Genomic DNA, 21,465 nt, shown 5'->3' on the forward strand with positions numbered 1-21,465 from the left:
ATTTTGCTATGGTCATTAGCATGCAAAGTGCAGCTTTGTACTGTAGTGTATATTACAACCTCATAAATTATTATTATCGCTCCTTAAGTGAAGACCTGTTACAGATACAGTCAGCAACAGTTGCTCTGATTTTAGCTAAATCTCAAGTAACATATTCAATGAATATTTATCCGTCTATCGCTGGATGTCAGCAGGCCGGACGCCACTCTGTGCTGCTCAAAAATTCCAAAGAGAAGTATTGACGTGTTAATATAGTCATGATCCGCTCAAAGGCTTAGGCTCCCATTGTTTTTAATTGAAGATGATATTTGGGGGATTTAGTGGATGTGGGTGTAAGCAGTGAGATGCTCTGCTGTGTGTGAATGTGCCAGAGGATAAGGAAGTGGAGGGTTTATTGTCTGAGCATTGAAATTGGGTTTTTTTTTTTCCTGCGTTGGGATTTCATTAAAGTGAGAGAATAGGGCTGTCAAACAGTTCTAGCAAGGTGACTGATGTCTCCTCGCTACCTCAAAGTAGAGCTGGGCGATAGAACGATAACGATATGTATCGCGATATAACTTTTACTCGATAGAGAAATTAAGCTATCGCGATAGACCTCGCAGCTCTTGTCCTCTTAAAAAAAAAAAAAGGTCAGCCAATCCAAATTAAGCAGCGCAGAGCCGAACCAATCACAGCCGCAGCGTCACGTCGCGTGACTTGTTACGTACAGCACAAGCCGCACGTGTGTTTGTTTGGGAAACAGCCAGCGGGTAATGGAGCCAGCGCGTAATGGAGGAAATGAGTGTGCCGACTAGAAAAATCAACCGAGCGTGACCGGAGAAAACAGATGATGGTTCCAATGCCGGAGAGATTGTCGAACGGAAGAGCCATAGAAGTTCCGTAGTGTGAAGGTATTTCGGCTATTTCAAGTCTGACAAAAACAGAGTAGCGTGCACTGTAAATTGTGCCGAAAGCAAGTCTGGAAATACAATAAACTGGTGCATGCGTCACACTGTGCGCCACGTTATTGTTTCGGTGAAATGAATTTCTACAATACTGTTACTGTTAATTCTACTCTCTGCAGTGTTTAAATGCTTACATATACACACAGTTACTGTCCCTCCACACATACGACTCTGTTCTGCTTCTATGCCCCAGCTTTGTTTACTTTTTCCCACCGAGGCTTCTAGACTTCTGATTGGCCAACATTTCTGCACGGTTAGGAATCTAGCGCCACCTGCTGCTTTGGCATGTTCATAGCAGCGTTTTCCTTCATTTCTGCCTTTATGTGTGGACGGGATTCTTTTTTAAAACGAAAACGGAAAATCTCCGTTTTCAAAAATACCCGTGTACGTGTGGACGTAGCCTCAGTCTCTGACTGGAAGCGCTAATTCGTCATTTGGCTTTTGTCAGACTAAAGTAACTGTTAAAACTGTTTGAAAAGCTAAGCTATACAACAAGGAGAGATTGAGAATTTCCTTTTAGTTCTCAGTTTATTTGATATTGACAAAGGTTAGTCAGTTTTGTCTGTTCTTCTGTAAAACAAACTAAGATTTATTTTTAGAATTAATATTTTGTTTCTAAGTGGAATTGACAATTTAGTCTGTTTCGTTTGTTCTATTTTGAAACTTAAACGCTTTAGCGGCTGCCTTTTGTGTAGTTTGCAATATTTGCCTTTATTTATCTGAAAAAGTCTCATGTTCCTTAAGTACATCTACCCTGTTGAACTTATTATGGGAAATAAATATTTAAATAAAAACAAGCTGCTGATTATTTCACATTTTACTTGTGAGCAACGGCACATTTAAATCTTACAAATATAGTTATTTGGCTTATATCGTGATAGATATCGTTATCGCCTGAAATGAAAAAAACATATCGTGATATGAAAAAATCTCATATCGCCCAGCTCTACCTCAAAGGCAAAGAAACAGAATATATAACATTCTTCATCCTGCGTTCGTAGCATACCGAAAATACTTATTGCATTTTGAATTACTGGTGACTGAAAGTGATGATAAATTAAAGAAGGATTCCTCAAAAGAGGTTTTTCTGCTTATCTATACATGTGGCATGCAAGTTGAGTTACTGAATTAAAAGTTAGGAGGTCTGTCTTGTCATGCTAATGGAGGCTGAGCATTGCAATTTTATCCGTTTAACTAAGTGCTTCCTTTATGATCGATGATTTGCTTAAGGGGCAGTTGGGCATTTCTGTTTGTACTCAGAAAATGATAATCCGACAGATGTTTTGGAGAAAATATTATGCACAAGTAAAGGATCTCATTTCTCATCAGTTTCATGTGGTGGACTTGTACCATATTAATCCAGTAAAGCCACAGCGCAAACTTTTGAGTGCATATTGAGTCCTATCAGCACAAATGTAATCAATAATATTGGTTTCATTGATCTTTTCTGAGGAAATACAATTTTTTTTTTTTTTTTATCAGGATATATGCAAACTAATTCACTACTATCAACATTTGGTACCCAAATATATATTTTTTTCTTTCCTGAGAAGTCACAGTTTTAAGATGCAGCGGTGAAGCCGATATCCTCATGACATCCGAGTTCAAAGTCGTGTGTCTGTTTGAAGAATCGTATGGGGAAAGGAACGTATTTCAAAGCTGCCTGCATATAGTAATGGGTCTGTATAGTGTTCACACATATTGAAGAGCCATTAGTGAATGCATTTGCGAACATTTCTTTCAGCTTGTTACCCGGACGCACACTTGTGACACGTTGTTAATGGTTTGCTCTGTGAGTAAATTTGTGCCACTTTTGCAAAATGTAGCAATTAAAAGTAAAACGTGTACAGCTCAAAGTTTTCTATGAAAGATTTTCATGGTGGAAGTTTGTGTTTTGTGGAGCTGTGTGACATCTACCAACTAGATCACATTGTCTACATTTTATGGTCTCTGGATCACTATAAGCGTGGAGCAAATCCAGTGCCACAAACTATCACGATGGTCAACCCAGCAGAAAATGATCTGTACTGCCCGACCATCATCACCACTCCCAGTTATTTTGAAGCAAAGGACAGAAGTTTTGACTGCTCAGTGAAGTCCATGTTATCTCAATCTAACACACTCTTCACTCTGAGTGATTGCAAAACCTGCACTACATATCCAGCTGAAATAATATATGCATTTCATCTGGATATTATTAACTGTCTCGCTTTTAGAATGCTATACATCCCAAAGTTTGTGGCCTCATTTCAAGATTTCTACAGCAGGACATTGAAAATTTGTTTCAAAATCACGATCCACGCAAGAAACAAGTCCAAGCGTTTCCAGGTTGAACACTATCCCCAGGCAGCTCACTCAAATAATCAATATGTCGGCGAAAAATTACTTCTGTCGGTCCTTCTTTCACTTCTGCTTTCTGCTGTTCCTCTACCTTTTACCTTACTCTTTCTAATAATACTGTAAAAGCTCTGTAATGGTTTATATTTACTTTCACCAACCCATCATTTTCTGTAGCATCCCTGCAATTTCATCACTGGCTTGTTTCTGAGGAGAGAGCTGCTGTCAGCAAGAAGTGTAAAAGTGGATGATAGTCAGTCAGTTAGGGTTTTCTGAGGGATTCGGGGGCATAAAGTACTTCTTTGGAAAAGTTTCTGTTACTCCACTAAGTTTTGAATCCCCTCTGCTCTCCACTTGTTCAGATTCCATCACCTTCTCTGGCAAGGTCTATTGATTGGGCTGGCTCGGTGATCCCCAGTAACTGAAAGGAAGGAAAACGGTTTGACTGGAGGCTCCTGTGCAAACAAACATTACTTTGGAAAGTAGGGCTCTGAATGCATAAAGAAAGAGCAGCTCCTTGAACACAAGCTTTAATCCAGTGTTTCAACAATGTTGCGTATTCTAAACAATGCGCGCCACTGAAGCTCTGAATCGAGAGTCGAGAGATGTTTATCTAATAGCGAATGTAACGTTTGCATCGAATTGTTGTAAAGCAAAGGACTAATTATGCGTTGTTTTCTCTTTGGGCTTGTAATTATGTTCGGAAAGCAGGCTTGGTAAGCCACGAGCAACACTGCGAGATGTGCAGGAGGCCTAACAAATAGTCTGATATTCATTCTCCCTCTAGCTAAGGTTTTCGTTTCCACTTCATCTCTAACTAAAGCTGATAAACCAGCTAGTCACCAACCCCGTTCATCTGGTGCCTGGCAGGCAGCGTTATTGATGATGGTGAAACTGCTGTGGTGAAAGCAAAGAGAGTGAGTAGCAACAATTAAGCTCCGATATGTTCCTGTGAGCTGTGGGAACTGCAGACTCTTAAGCTTTAGTTCCTGTGATGGTCATTAGATGCTGGCTTGGAAAAGCACACTTTAACTGTTCTGCAGTGCTTGAAACAACCCAAACTTCTCTGTGTATGCTACGTGTTTATACTAGTTGCAGTGGCTAACGAGGGAAATGATGTTGAGCCTTGCTTTGGTGCCTCTGCCTGAACAGTTTTACACACATTGTGCTCAGTTTTGCATCGTATTGCTGCAGTGACTGATCTATAAAGAAATAGCTCACCTGGAGTCACCTCAGAAACAGGTCAGTGATTTTACAGATACTATGTCCATTTTTTTTTTAGTCTGGGTTTTGTCTACATAAAATATTTCTAATTTCCATTTCTGCAGGTGTGCCCCTGCCAGTTTTAATCCTTTGCAGCAATTCAGTGCAATTCAATTCAGGTTTATTTGCATGGTGCAAAATCACTTTCATAACTGGCACGTCAAGAGGTTTTATAGAACAAGGTAAAGACCCTGCAGTATTTTAAAGAATACATAGAGAGACAGCATTATGTGGTTAGGCTTCAATTCTAACTTTGTTGCCTTTATGAATGTTGGAGGGTTGCTTTTGCCCTCTATAACTTCTAAAGCTGATATAGACTGCCAGGAGTCGTTTCAGGGCTCATACAAGATTTAGCCTTTTATTTGAGCTTGAAGCTGAAATTGAATCTAGTTTTTAAGCCTTATTTATATCTTTTTTCCAACTCTGCTGTCATATTTCCCTTTATAGAAAACAAGTAGACTCTACTGGGGCTATTTTAGCACATTAACAGTTCAGGTTTACCTCCCCAACAATTCAACACCAGAGTCCAGACACTTTAATAGGGTCCTTGTGGCACTTCTCTCTTTTCTGGCATAAATCTTTCATGGTGCACCGAAACGCTCAATCCACTAGTGGTGGACGCTCAGGAGACAGTTTGGCACACGCTAAGGATCTCTCCTAATGATCTGTGCTGGAGAGAGCAGTGTGGACACCTGCCAAAGAAAGAGGGATACTTTTTTATTTTTTATTTTTTTATTTTATTGTGGTAGCTGGCGTGATGAATTTCACATCAGACAAAAATCCTGAAAGATTATTTTCTGGTTAGTATCTGAAAAGGCAGATCTCAAGCTTGGAGCTTGAATCCAGGTGTCCCCATCAGTTGTAACACTTGCATGCTTAAATAATGTTCCTTGCAGCTGGGTGTAAGTGTCTCTGAGTGTACCAATTGATGCTAATTACAAACACTATGTGGACACATTCTAATCAGAAATCTGTTTTGGCTTTACAGTTATTTAACTTTCAGTATTTTGTAGCTTCTCTGGGGGAAAAAACCCCCAATACAACTCTGACTTTTAATAAAAAAAAAAAACTAAAAAAAAAGCTTATACTCTGAAGCATCTTTTCTGCTCCGCTTGCAGTATTATCCCCCAATTTAAACAATATCTGTAATGGGGATGGTTGGCTGATGTTGATCCCAGACATTCATTAATTCCACGCATGAATGATCTACAGCTCAGTTCGTCCTGGTTGTCCGACTGTGGCTTTTGTTTTGGGACTTGCTTGTAATTGACCAGAGTGTTGTGCTGACTCAGGGTGGCCTCACTGGCCTTCAGAGACCAAGAAGGCTGTGTCACCGCTCACAATAAATGTGGATTTAATAGGCAGGAAATGGCTCTGCTCCAGAGCAGGTCTAATACGAGAGGCAAGAGGAAATTCGAGAGGGAAAGGTATTCAAGTTTAGGTGGGAAGTTTAAGGCAGAAACAATGGGAGGAAGCTGATTCTGTGTTTTTCCTGCCAAAGGTGCAGCTGGTTTCAGGTGATGACACAGCACCTCGTTAACGCAGCAGTGACTCGAGGCTATCATGCCAGGGTGCCGGGGTGATTTATTATCCGTTTTCCAATGAAAGCCTCCTCAGATTAGAGGGATGCCTCGCTTGTGGAACCAAATATAACAACTGCATTACAAAACAGGCAGGTCGGGAAAGGTGTCAAGAGCATTTTGAGGCGCGCTTCATGTTTATTTATGAGAGCAGGCTCTTGTCCGTGTAGTCTGAAATAATCCAAGTTGTTTATCTGAGGAAGCGATAAACAAGTCAACATGATTTGTGTATTTTTTTATTTTCCCCCCCCCACAAAAGGAATACACAGAGCATACAGGTATACGGGGGGTTGGCAGTTTCACTAAAACAGTATAGAAGCATACCACTGGCTCGTTTACTGTATAATCGACCTGTGAACATCAAAATACTGGTCCTTCTGTAACCGTTACCTGCTGCTGTTTTGCATGTATTTTTCTGCCTTTACTATAGTTTCTTATGCCAGGTCATTGCTGGATATGCACTGTAGTACAATGAAAAAATCCCATTACAGAGGGGGACCAGATTAGCGATAGTACAGCATATAAAATGAACCACTTACTGCTATTTTAGATTTACTCAAACGTAACAAAAATACAAGTCATGTAGCTCTGTCTCCTTCTTTCCCGGATAAAGCTCTCTCTGTCTGTGTCATGGATGAAGCTGTGGGGAACATTAATCTGAAAGTGACCTTTATGTGAATGACAGAATGACGTTACAGATTGATGAAGCAATAAATGTCTGAAAAAATGGGCTTTAGTTGCTTTGAGGACTTAATTGAGCTTAAAATCAGGCTGATGAAATTTCATAGTTTTATAGTATGTGGGGAAAAAAACAAATATGGATGACATGTGACACATGAATCCAAAGTAACATCTTTTTCATGTATTTTTCGGGGGGTATAAGATATTTCTCAAATGTTTTCTTAATCCCCACAGCACTGCTATAGATGGTGGTGATGTCATGGTGTGCAAGAACCGTTTCTGTCCCCATAAATGAAGACCTGCTCTAAATAGTTGTCTAGAATAAACTACAAGCCGCTTATCATTGTATATCTCTTGGCTCTGGGCCACTGAATCAAAGCTCAGTTGTTTACAGTCAACCAATAAGGTTATCTTCAGCTTAAATGTTATTTAATAATTGTGCTATATCTATTTTTTTTGGTCATCCTTGTTTATAAAGTAATAACAATACAATGATAACACCCAAAAATAGTTATTATTATTAACCAGTTGCCATGTTTTCTTTCCTACTCATGTACAGAAGTTACACTCTTTATGCTAAACGTTGATGTGCTAATTATGATGCTGTAATAACTACTACAGATACTGATTAATAAGACTGAGGAGACATGTTTTTGGTTTTGGTAAACTGATCAGACATTTAGAATAAAATTAGTCCAAATGCTGTGATAGGACAAAAGGTTTCACTGTGACAGCTCCTGACTGATTGTTACAAATAATTACTAAAAATAACATCATTATGTGCAACTCCGCAACATGAAGTCATAACCCTTATTATGTTTCCTGAAATGATTCCATAACGGTGTGTTATGAGCTCTTCTTCTGGTGGGTGAGTTATGCTTGCTTTGTGTTTGGAGATGATGTTCATAGCTAGAGCTGGGCGATAGAACGATAACGATATGTATCGCGATATAACTTTTACTCGATAGAGAAATTAAGCTATCGCGATAGACCTCGCCGCTCTTGTCCTCTTAAAAAAAAAAAAAAAAGGTCAGCCAATCCAAATTAAGCAGCGCAGAGCCGAACCAATCACAGCCGCAGCGTCACGTCGCGTGACTTGTTACGTACAGCACAAGTGCCAAGCCGCACGTGTGTTTGTTTGGGAAACAGCCAGCGGGTAATGGAGCCAGCGCGTAATGGAGGAAATGAGTGTGCCGACTAGAAAAATCAACCGAGCGTGACCGAAGAGAAAACAGATGATGGTTCCAATGCCGGAGAGATTGTCGAACGGAAGAGCCATAGAAGTTCCGTAGTGTGAAGGTATTTCGGCTATTTCAAGTCTGACAAAAACAGAGTAGCGTGCACAAATGTGCCTAAAGCAAGTCTGGAAATACAATAAACTGGTGCATGCGTCACACTGTGCGCCACGTTATTGTTTCGGTGAAATGAATTTCTACAATACTGTTACTGTTAATTCTACTCTCTGCAGTGTTTAAATGCTTACATATACACACAGTTACTGTCCCTCCACACATACGACTCTGTTCTGCTTCTATGCCCCAGCTTTGTTTACTTTTTCCCACCGAGGCTTCTAGACTTCTGATTGGCCAACATTTCTGCACGGTTAGGAATCTAGCGCCACCTGCTGCTTTGGCATGTTCATAGCAGCGTTTTCCTTCATTTCTGCCTTTATGTGTGGACGGGATTATTTTTTAAAACGAAAACGGAAAATCTCCGTTTTCAAAAATACCCGTGTACGTGTGGACGTAGCCTCAGTCTCTGACTGGAAGCGCTAATTCGTCATTCGGCTTTTGTCAGACTAAAGTAACTGTTAAAACTGTTTGAAAAGCTAAGCTATACAACAAGGAGAGATTGAGAATTTCCTTTTAGTTCTCAGTTTATTTGATATTGACAAAAGTTAGTCAGTTTTGTCTGTTCTTCTGTAAAACAAACTAAGATTTATTTTTAGAATTAATATTTTGTTTCTAAGTGGAATTGACAGTTTAGTCTGTTTCGTTTGTTCTATTTTGAAACTTAAACGCTTTAGCGGCTGCCTTTTGTGTAGTTTGCAATATTTGCCTTTATTTATCTGAAAAAGTCTCATGTTCCTTAAGTACATCTACCCTGTTGAACTTATTATGGGAAATAAATATTTAAATAAAAACAAGCTGCTGATTATTTCACATTTTACTTGTGAGCAACGGCACATTTAAATCTTACAAATATAGTTATTTGGCTTATATCGTGATAGATATCGTTATCGCCTGAAATGAAAAAAACATATCGTGATATGAAAAAATCTCATATCGCCCTGCTCTATTCATAGCTGTGATGAATCTTGTAACATCCGGTGTTTTTGAGAGGAGGACAGAAATAAAAGGCAGTCTGTCATCTTTAGATGTTGTAAAATCCAATCGGTAAGATAAACACATGCATAAAAGCCTGCATGTTGTAGCCAGCGCAGCAGTTGGTTGCCAGTATTGGGGTGCAGTGCCAAGTGAGCGCAGCTTGTTCCAGTCTGACAGAGTGGACTAAAAAAATTCAGTTACTTATTATTTTTCCTTGCTCAATAAGAGCAGAGACACTATGTTGATAAAAAAAATATTGAGCCTTTTAATCTTTGAAATTACATGTTTTCAGTCCCATTAAGTATAACGAAATGTGATATATAAATACAGTTGCCATTGCCACAGGTGTATAAAATCAGGCACCTAGCCAGGCGGCCCCTTTACAAACATTTGTGAAATAATGGGTTGTTGGAAAGAGCTCGCTGAATACGAGTGTGGTGCTGTAATGGGATGCCACTATTGCAGCAAATCAGTTTGTGAAGCTTTTTCCCTTCTAGATATTCCACAATCAACTGTAAGTGGTCTTATTGCAACATGGAACGATTTAGAAACCACAGCACCTCAGCCACAAAGCAGTACAGCGCATAAAGTTAGAGAGGTTGCAGAGTGCTGTGCTCTGCTCACTGCTGCAGATTCCCAGACCTCTGCTGGCTTCAATATCAGCACAAAAAGGGATCTTCACACCTGTAACATCTACACAACCTCTACAGAGAAAATATCCATCCATCCATTTTCATCCATTTATTCAGCCCAAACAGAGAAGCCCAGACCTCCCTCTCCCCAGCCACCTCCTCCAGCTTAGGAGGAGGTGACCGGGGGAACAACAAGGCATTCCCAGGCCAGCCGAGAGAGATAATCTCTCCTCTGAGCCCCTCCCGAATAGCCGAACTTTTCACCCTATCTCTAAGGGAGAGGCCAGCCACCCTTCGGAGGAAGCCCATTTCCGCCGCTTGTATTCGCGATCTCGTTCTTTCGGTCACTACCGACAGCTCGTGACCATAGGTGAGGGTAGGGGCATAGATCGACTGGTAAATTGAGAGCTTCGCTTATACACTCAGCTCTCTCTTCACCACAACAGACCAGTACAGCGTCCGCATCGCCGCAGCCGCTGAACCAATCCATCTGTCGATCTCCCGCTCCCTTCTCCCATCACTCGTGAACAAGACTCCGAGATACTTGAACTCCTCCACTTGGGGCAGGAACTCGTCCCTGACCCGGAGTGGGCACTCCACCCTTTTCCGGCTGAGGACCATGGCCTCAGATTTGGAGGTGCTGATTCTCATTCCCACCGCTTCACACTCGGCTGCAAACCGTTCCAAGGTGAGCTGAGAAAATAACAAAATGATAAGAGGAGCATCTCAATTTCAGCTTTGTCTATTTAAAATTTTGTGTTATATACTGGGATTTTTATTATTTGAGCTATTTTTTTTTTAAAATATTTTGTAAATGTTGTAAATTATTTAATTGGTGTGTTGATTTGTTACAACTTACTCTCTTTAGCAACTGTGACCACATAATTACCTCTGGGATTAATAAAGTGTCCTGATTCATGACATGGTCTCAGGCACAAAGAAGCCCCGCCCACTTGCCAATCTTCTGTGAGCATCCAATGAAACGTAAGTTGGCTCAAAATGAAGGAGTAAAGAACTTAAACATCTTGTTTCAGACAGTGGTTGAACTGAGAGGTTGCAAAAGACCCTGTTTTAGATAAATAAGTGTTACTTTGAACAGTGAATCAAATATGGAATGGGAAATGAGAAATGAGTCCCTCTCTACTTCAAACCAAAGACTATAACATAGTGGAACATATTCATAAGTGCCTAACAGAGAAAACACAGAGCATTATGTCATCCTGTGGTTCTTATGCAACACCAAACAGTGGAAGCAGCAGATGGACGCCATCGACTCTAAATTATGATGAGTTGTGAGGGGAAAACTGCAGATTTATATTGTTTGGGAATAACCATATGGGAACCCCCTCTTGCTGAGTAATTGAATTGTGTTTGCATTTGCTGTGGAATGCCGTGGGTCACATTATTAAAATATATGCTCAGCCCTACCGTTCAGAGGACTTATCACTTCATCAAAACTTCCGATTCAGACCTACCCCTCTGGCACACTCTCGTTATACGGTCTCTTTCATTGTAGCAGTGGTTTTGCTTTAGAAGCTGCTTTTTTCTTCTACTTGTTCTTCTTCTTTTTTCCCGTCAGAGAAACCCCAGCTCAGATTGTCTCTGCCAGATGCTTCCTTACTCTAAATCATCTTTTGAAGTTCTAATCACGGGTATAAAATGGCCCGTAAAAGCTCTTTTGTGGCTGCCAGTTATTGTATGTCCAAATATAACAAAATGGTTTGAACTCACAAAAAGTGACCAACCAGCTGTCGGCTTTAGATCCTCAACCTCTTGCTAACAACAACCCATTGAAGTCCCTTTTCCACTTGTTCTTTCATGACTTCTCACACATGACTCACAGATTTGCATATCAGCCCCCTCTTAGTCACCGGCAGTGTGCGATTATGCACCTTCTGATACATTCTGTTTGTACATTAATATAAGCAGCAGATGTGGATTGAACAGATGCAGGAACCCCAAAGCGTATCATCCTTTGAGTGTACAAAAAGCACATCTACACATTCAGCAAAATTGTTCTAAATGATATAACCAGCCATTCATCTTTTGTGTGAAGCTGATGCATAACTGTTCAGTTTATACGGATTACACCACTAACAGAGTCTGATATACACCTCGAGATGACAAATGTTTTGTCTTTTGTATTTTGCAACCTTAAAAATGTAATTTTTCATTAAAATTCATGTCAAGCTTTTTATGGATTTATCCCTAAAATGACTCACTTCTTTTAATCTTGCCACAGCAAATGTTTAAGATCCTGTTTCATTCCTTTCCCCATTTTTGTGGCTTTAGATATCCTTGCTATTGCTCTGATTGATGCTGATCAGTTTGGGGTCCCTGCAGTCGAGGATTTTACTGACTTAACTGTACACTCCTGTAGTGTAAGGGAGATTGATGAGCAACTCTATAAAACCACATCTGGATATCCACTATGTTTTTATAGTCTAGGTGGTTCTAATCCTCTGGGCTGACATTAACTAGATTTAATTTCTTTTTAGCCAAAAAAAACAGTATTGCATTTTTAAAAAATGTAGCAGGAAGGGAAATGAATACTTGGATATGATCTGGATCACATATACCCATCTCGGCCATGTGATCAGCAATATATCACCATGTGACCAGCTTTTGACCTACGGTCCTGGTTTGTTTTAATCACTGGCCCGCTCGTGGATCGCCTCTCCCAACAACAAGCCAATTAGTTCAACCAAAGAACAGTCGGAGCGCTGTCAGATCACGTCTGTGTCTTCTCTGTGTGCCCGTGGAAATGGATCATTCATCCATTTGCCCTCTTGAATAAGCAGCTTTGGGGGTAGCATGCTGGGCTGCTGCTGCAGCAAATATTGACCGGTGCAGATTGCGTCACGATGGTGTGTCGATGTGTCGTGTGTCTGTACACCAACAGTCGTATAGCTGTGTGACCTCGATCTTCCCACGCTGTGACCCCTGCAAAGCAATACAGCAACACAGATGTGAGCTTCAATAGCAAGTACTGGCTGCAGTTACATGCACACATAACTTGAAATTACTTGAAGTGGAAAGGATTTTAACACTGATGTTTTTGTATTCACCAGTGCATTTGATTTTCATCTACCTATTAAATAGTACCGTTTAAGAATGAAATCCTCTATTTTAGCATACTCTGAAGTCAATCTGTTGCTGATTAATGCTGCCATTTTACTTCTTTTGCTTTTCTTAACATTTATTTGATGATTATAAACTCCAACTTCCATCATGCCATTTAAAAAATTTTTTTAATGCTGTGGCATATCGTCTGTAACATCCTTCAAAAAGAAACGGAGAAGGACGAGGAGTTTTAACATTTACCAAATCCTGCATTTTGTGCACTTTTTCCTATTTCTTTTGTGCTTTGGCTTTTAAATCCACCAGAGGAGTGAGACAGGCTGACATTATAAAAGATGGAGTAAGTTTCAAATAAAACTTGAGACATTTCCTGGTTTTCATTCTGTGAGGCAGAGCGTTCTGTCGAGACGCAGCGAGGCTGGCTCTGGCTATTTTTGTTCTTTAAACATTTACTGGAGAAAATGATTACCTTCGTGAACATATTTCCAGCGTAAGATTCATTGCTTCTATTTCCCTTAATCATATTGGGTGCTTGTTTTTCCACATTCTGAGCGATTGCTGCTGCTTTCATTGTCGGTATTCATTTGTGTAAATGGGAAAAGGCGCTGTTTAAAAAATGCTGCTTTGTCAGATTTAATGCCAGGTCTGAAGTAAGGAGAAACAACAGTGATGACCCTTTACTGATCTACGAAAGGTTTTCACTGCATAGTCATTCAATATGTGGTGCAATTAAAATGCCAAGCAACAAATTATACCGGCACCGCAGCTCCAGAATAGTTATAGAGCTCATAATTCATTTGATACCAAATCTTACCACCCTGAATTTAAGACTAATTTGAGCAGTGCGGTTGTTTCCAGTGTGAAGGATAGCCAGAGCTCTGTATGCTTTGTGGTATCTATAATAAGCTTTTAGGGTGAGAGGATTTTCAGCTGGAGGCCCTGTCAGCAATAATCAGATTCATATTTATTTCCCAAAGCTTCATATGAAACCACCTTCAGAGAGAAGTCTTACAGCATACTATACTGATAATAGAGATGACATCATCTGGTGGGGATTTTGGAAATCCTGACTCATCTGCCCACATCTGTGCACATACTGACCGCTTTGGGTTGTGTTTGCTGTATTGTGTGCAACAAGAAGATGAATTTAATGAACCTGTCACTACTGAAAGCACTTTGTGCAGTTTGAGCTGTAATTACTTTTTAGTTTATTTTCCAGCATTCTGCACTGAGCACCCGTCCATGCATCGTGGCGTTTCTTTTACGATGGTATAAAAAAAAAAAACATTACATTTTTATTTGGGGTGCTTTGATGCCCAATTATGATAGCCGCTGAACTGAAGGGAAACGTTGCTTAATCGAGAGGTCCTTTGTAACTACAAATGATCCATGTTTATTAGCAGTACAGTGGTTGGAGATGCATTTATATTGTGGAGCTAAAATGTAGGATTCCCATTCATACGAGTGCATTCAGAGTTGCAGAGCCTTTGCTAGACTGTCTCTAGCGAAGAGCTCAATGTCATTGTGTGGGAGCTGGAGATCTATTGGTAATCAACAGCAAACACTGGAAGCTTTGGCAGCAGGCTCGGTCTGGGCGCTTTAGCTCACTGAACAGTTCAGCGGGAGAGAGTGGAGTTCTTGCAGGAGAGAAAGACATAAAATAAAAGGCTGTGAAAAGTGGGTAAATCTTGCAACAAAGCGGCAACATTGTTGCAAGATTTACCCACTCGAGTCAGATGGTGGCAACAATTCAGTTTACAAGAACTAAATCATGATGATTTAGTTCCACATTTTAACCAAACCAGTATCCTAGATCTCAATAGTTGAATCAGCTACGGTGTAGATGTGGGGACAATGGATGGAATCCCATTTTGTGCAGATGTTCATCGACCCCAGAAAACGACTCATTGAACCCTGATTTTTCTTTTCTTATTGTAACCATTAAGTCAATATTTGTTTATTTCTCATGAAGTTTTGCTATATTTACGTTACATTTTCTACATATATTCATATTCCCCTCAGGATACTTGTAATCGCTTTGTTGATCTCGGTAAAAAGTCAAGGATGTAAAAATTGATGCTGTGATTCACATTTGATTCTTACTCTTGTTTCATTATTAATACTTTCAGAAGAAAGTAGGCTAAAAGAGAATTTTTACTGACTCAGTTCTGATTTCTTTTTATTTTTCATTTCATCGCATTTACAAATTCTTTCTCAAGCAAATACGGACAATGTTAAGATTACGCTGCCAAATTTCTATGGCCGAGTGTTCAGCTTGCACACGGATGTATTGCAACTGTGCCCCCTTAAATATTATTCAAACTGATATTTAAATCAACATTTGATGTAATCTTCTGACTTTTAGCAGTTTGAAGAAGTTTAAAGTTGTTTTCTTGGAGGTTGGTCACTTCTGGAAAGCTATAGTCATTACATGACATTTACAACAAAGAGCTATGAATATAGTTGATTAGTGTGCTGCTGGTGGATGAGAACGCTTTAATCATTTCTTGTAATCCTCTACTTTTTTGTCTTGCTCCTTTTTGTTCTATATTATTGCATTGGGAATTTTCTTTGCAGATCACAGCTATCTGAACAGCAATATGTGCTGCTCAAAGAGGTTTACTTTTGTCTGCAGACACCAGTCAGTCTGTCATTTATAACAGTAGCTGCTGTGAAAATGTCAACCGTATTGTTTAGCAGTGTGGTTTATGTGTTTATAATTGCATCCGTGTCCTTAATTCAGACCTGATCAATATCTATCATTCTGTTTGCCTGGAGCTATACCAATTTAATTATGACTGGGTTTGGAGCTGCGATGCTTTGCTGTCAGCCGACTGACCCGTTTGTCTGCCCTCTGTTTATTTTGCAGATGATGAAGTTTGCCTGGGATAACTACAAGCGCTATGCTTGGGGCAAGAATGAGCTGCGGCCTTTGACGAGAAACGGGCATATTGGCAACATGTTTGGTGAGTATTTGCTGGAGACTCAGAAGGCCTGAAAGGTCACCTGGTTTTTTGGTATTTATTTATTTATTTTTAAGACCCACTGACCTTTCTCTTGGAAGACTTTCATGTGAAAGACAGACTAAAACTAGGGAGGGAGGCAATTTTGTGATCAGTAGAAGCACCAGCCACAGAAACTAATTTAAAATCTATAGTTTTGTGTTTGGGTGGACAAAAGAAGGATAAGAAGGTTGCAAATGTCTTTATTAGAAACAGACCAGGGCCGACTGTTTCTCAGTTTGGAACGGATGGACAACTACACCAATCTTAAACTCTCACAGGCTAGCACTGATTTAGAATTTCAGAGCAAGTAGTCTGCCTAAAATAACAATTTGACTGAAAGTTGATTTTTGGCTTTTTAATTCCATGTTTTTGTGCTGTGCTGGGGAGAAAAAAACACTTCATGAAAACACTTTTTTTTTTTCCCACAGCAAAATTAATATGACCCAACAGATAAACAACACTGACATCCTGATAACAAGCCAATACCGGCCCATCATGATGTTCCCACAGTATATTTGGAGATGGTTTTTGTCCCGTTGCTTACTGATACCATTTTTTTTTCCAGTTCTGAATGTCTTTCTAACAACTAACTGACCGCGCACACAAACAAAAATCAAATTTTCTTCAATACAACATGTCATCTTGGCAATTAAAAAAAAAAAAAAAAAATTTAAACTATATAACTTCCCCCTAAACCAAGTTACATAAATTTTCTCTCACTTTAACAACTAATATTAAAACATGCTCACATTGGTGAAGTTGGTTTAAGTTTTTGTTATAAATGTTTTGGCAAACTTTGTGTCTTCAGTCACAACAAAGACTTTCCATGCTAACTAAATGTTAGCACGTGGCCTACTGCTGTGTATGCGTTGCACATGCACGAGGCTGATCAGCTGGTTACTGATTAGGGCAGAGAAAGCCGGAAATCAGCTGATTCCGGTTCCTCGCCTGTCAATTGTTGCATCTCTATATATTATTGCAGCGGTCCCCAACATTTTTTTTGCACCACGGACAATATTTTCATAGACCGGCCTTTAAGCTGTCACGGATAAATACAACAAATAAAACCAGTACCAGTACCAAAATAAGAAGATTTATTCATGACACACAGGAAAAGATTAAAAAATAGTGATAAACACAGATAAAACCCCAGAAAACCATAAATTTCCCACTCGAACATTGCGGCCCGGTACCAAACGACTCAGTGGGGGTTGGGAACCGCTGTATTAGTGCATCAATATTCACAAGCCCTCAAATGTACTCAGGATGTCGTCCAGCACCTCATGACGTTAAATATGACAGACGTTAAATAAGCCAAGAAGAGAAACATAAAGTCACAAGGTCCTTCGTAATTTTGGATTTTGATAATAAGGCAGCACACATGGATAATCTAGTTAAATGAGGAAAACCAAACAAAGTAGTTTAAGCTCTGCTTAAACCAGAACTGACATCCAACTCAAAGCACAGAAATAAGTGAAGTGCTATTAATCCTTTGCTTTTGACGTGTGCTATGTTGTGTAACATATCTCCATAATATTTCCATAATTAGACATTTGACGTAACTGTCTATTAACTGATTCAGAGAAAAGCAATAGTGCCTTAGACATGCGGTGGTTAGTCTCATATTGTAGCCTACTTTCAGACGGTAGGCACATTGTTTAATTTTAAATTAAAAATTAAAATAAAATATTTATCTTTTGTGTCGAGCTTAGAAATAGAGGTTGTTTTGCACAGTTTTGCTTCGTTGGCTTCTGATCAGCTCTTTCAATACTGAATAATAATTGAAGCCATGTAATGGGCAACAATTCTTATAGCTTATAGCTTTTTCACTCAATAATCTGTATTTGTAAATTCTGTTTGTAAAAGACAGTTAGTTTATTTAGAGGTCTTTATAATGCTCTTCTTCTTTTGCTTGTGCTTTGATGGGGCTGCTTTTGAGAAGCTGCAGGTAGCAGTAGTTTAACTTGAATTTCAAATGAGACAAAAGCAACTGGATTTCTACAGATATAAAAATATATTATACCTGCACACCTTCTGAAAACAAATCATAAGTAATGAATTTTTAAAAAATCCAGCTGTCATAAGAACGACAACACATCGCACTTATTTGCACCTCAGTGAGCTTTTGACACTGTTTTCTTGAGCTTTCACTCAGCACAGGAAACCTCGCAACCTGCCAGGGGTGTCACAGTCTCCCAACAGCCTCTAATTGGAGCCAAATCCAGAGGGGTCCTACAGTCCTCTGCAGTGGAGCATATCAGTCAGTTCGCACTTCTGTGCCTGAGGGAAATCCCACAATAAAGCTCTTAATAAAAGGTGGATCAGCTCTTATTAAGACTTGGGCTGGTACTGTCTTCCATACCTGAGGTCTTCCTCTTTCACTTCTGTAGGGATTCACAAGTATTAGAGAGGTTGTGGTTAAGAGGAGTCACTTTAAAGCAAAGGCCTTGAGCCACGTTTTAAAGCAACTAATCCAGGATCACCCTTAGATGAAAATGACCAAAAATAATTCAAACACAGATTTTGCCATCATTTGTTTATTCAACCGGTTTGGTTAATGTTTGTAGTTAAAGCTAAGACATCAGAGAAAAGTTTTGTTCTCGACCTATTAGTTATAAAAGAATAAGGTTTTAAAATCTGTTCATATGCCAGTTCAGTCATTCTCAAACTGTGGTAGGCTTACCACTGGTGGTACGTGGGCTCCCTCTAGGGGTACGCGGGAAGTCTCCCCCCAAAAATTTAAGATTAAATAATATACCATGTTCTGACTGAGGGATTTCTGAAAAAAATCTAACGTACAGCTCTGTTTCGACGTGCACGAACCATGAACAAGGGTCGTGAAGCCAAAAATCCAGCAGCTTAACCACCACAGCAAAAATTTAAACGTACAGCTCTGCTATCACTTCCAACATAAATGAAGACGGAAAACTAAACAGCAGTTTGTAGGGTTAGTGAAGCTGGGCTAGCTGGTATATAATGATGTGCTACGTGATCGCTAGCTACACAACTATGTTAGCATAACATAAACACAGTGAAGCTGGAGGATGAATATGGGCTCAAAATGTGGTCATAAATATTTTGTACTTGTAAATCAGTTTTGTACTTGTAAATCAGGATTTGTATGTGCAAAAATCAGAGAACAGATGGGTTTGGCTGTCGGAGGGGCGCTTTTTTTGAACTGCAGGTCTTTGAAGGGAATAAATGCCCTTTTACATGCCAACCAAGCGTTTTCCTTCATCACCATGAAGGAAAACAGTCTCTGGTCGTCCGAGTTTGGTGATTTTTGTGTAACAGGTCTACATGTTTAATACAGGGACTTCCACAGCCTTTTCAACAGCGCTGCGGACCGCGGGGGGGCGGGCAGTGTTTTGGAAATGACAGTCTTCGTTACAAAGCTTTCTTCGTTATGAATTAGCATACATGTTTTTATTGAACATTTGAAGAACTAGCAAAAAAAACCAAACTCTTGTAGAGGACAAAGTCAGAGATAGAAAAGACAAGGAGCAGGTGCATCTAGTACAGGTAGAGCTGCTGCAAAAACCAACAGAGCTCAGCAACCAGCACAACAAATTCTGGATCCTTAGCTTTTAGTTAGCATTAGCAGCACATGTCCGATGTGAAAGGACTTTTATGCTGCGCACTGTGACTTACAGCAATGGTCCCGGGTCAGCCCTGACTTTGTGTTAAACTAATCCTAAAGTAATAATAGTATTTCTAACCACTGACATACCACAACTTTATCCTTTCAACAGCTGCTGAAAGTTAGGGGACCTAGCTGCTATCGGATATTTATATAGAGATCCTCCAGCTTCAAACTGTATTACCCTCAAAGACCTGCAGTTCAAAAAAGCGCCCCTCCGACAGCCAAACCCATGTGTTCTCTGATTGGATTGTTACATTTGTGATTGACATGACATTGACCAATCAGATGAAAGGAAGAAAAAATAGGGTCAAAATTTGTACTTGTAACTTGCAGGGTTTCTTTTGGCTAAGTCCACACACAAATATTTTTTACGCACCCACAAATTCTCTTTACACATACAAATCTTTTTTACACATACAAAACTGATTTACAATTACAAAATATTTATGACCACATTTTGAGCCCATAGATGAACTCTTACTTTTTTCCACTCGATAAAAGTTAACGTCATGGTTCCCGATGGTTAGGGACAAATGCAATCGCATGGCTGGATGCTGTAAAAGGACCAAACTTCAGTCAGGAGAACAACTGAGAAAATCCATCCACAATACGAGGTTAGTCATTAATATACTGCTGCATGGGCTGGGCTGCAGTTACATTGTAAGGGTGTTCATGAGGGTGAGTTCGATGAGAAAGAGGAGTGCAGCGTTATGTCTGTGTTATCTGATGAACTGATTATAAATCAATCTTTTTTTCCATCTGTGCTTTTTTGTGTTGATACTGTGTGTTATCCAGTATTTTCACAAGCACAATGAACTGCCAGCATCATTCAGTGAAAAACAGAAGAACAAATTAGATAACAAGCGCTCCAAATATAATAAATCCAAACTGTTTTCCCCCACTCTCTACTGTTTTAATGTAATAAATTTAGTTGATTGACTTTTCTCAATGTAATTAGGCTGATATTTTGCTGCAGAAAGCCTATTTTGTTAGTCGATTTTGTTGATTAATATGCTGCAGGGAGCAGAGATCTGTTAGTTTTTACTACAAGTCGTGTTTCAAGATGAGTTATCAAGGCTTCATCCACTTACTCTACTTGTGAAGTAAGGGATCATTAGGAAGGAATATCAGCCAAGGACACTGAAAGTTAATGGACTGTACCGTTGTCAATATTAAAACTTGAGAGATGATAGAGATGATGATAAACTTGCAATGATTTGTTCGTGTTAAAGCTGCATTAAGCAATGTCTGACTGCTGGGAGATATGGGACTCCAAACAGACTCAAAGCAGTGAGCCTTGATATCAGCTTATTAAATTGTTATTGGTAGCATATTCACAAACAATCACGTCATCACATTTACACATTCAGCACAAACAGCTTGTATTTTATACGGATTCATCCCCGGGAGCTGGATTTATACCTGACGCTAAAGGTTAATGGCACTTCTAGCTAGCTGAGACGCAGCTTATAAATTATAGCTTGGTGTCAGATTGTGATGATAGCACAAGCATGGCGCTAGTTGGATTCAATGCAGTTATGGCTAAGTTTTGTGGCGTTTGCATGCTTTTTTCATTTTCTTTTTTCTCCAGGCGCTGTGCTAGGTTAATGCTGGATCTCTTGGCCAGGACAACCTAACATAAGAATAGCTGTGTGTCACAGCTGTGTTTTGCATTCTTTTCATTTACTTTGTGATGTAGGCAGTCAGAAAAAAGGCATTCCATGTAAAGGAGATTGCTGCTATACAGAAGGTTGACAGCGAGGTGACAGTTTGCTAGACTGTATAACCTGAGAGAAGATATTGAGATTGTTTTCATCCTGCTTTATGTTGTATTCACGCCATGAAACCATCAGTTGTATAAGAAAACAAATATACTGGAATCTGGCAGTGGGGCCTGATACGGCGAGAATTTGCAACATGCAAACAACATGATGCAATAATTAAACAAACACTCAACTATGCATATTAGCTG

General features: G+C 39.6%; 1 protein-coding gene across 2 annotated transcripts in view; it reads left to right on the forward strand.

Annotated features, from left to right (window-relative positions):
• Positions 1-21,465, forward strand: part of LOC146563995 (mannosyl-oligosaccharide 1,2-alpha-mannosidase IA) — a 195,896-nt gene that overhangs the window by 64,652 nt on the left and 109,779 nt on the right. For both annotated transcript variants that reach the window (XM_085291417.1, XM_085291418.1), the window contains exon 2: positions 15,715-15,811. In XM_085291417.1, the coding sequence (XP_085147543.1) occupies positions 15,715-15,811 (97 nt within the window). The remainder of the gene's footprint in view (positions 1-15,714; positions 15,812-21,465) is intronic.

The sequence above is a fragment of the Mchenga conophoros genome, linkage group LG11 (genome assembly GCF_057382185.1).
Source record: "Mchenga conophoros isolate Kocher_MC1m ecotype Shallow Benthic linkage group LG11, M_conophoros_male_GT1.1, whole genome shotgun sequence".
Lineage (NCBI taxonomy): Eukaryota > Metazoa > Chordata > Actinopteri > Cichliformes > Cichlidae > Mchenga > Mchenga conophoros.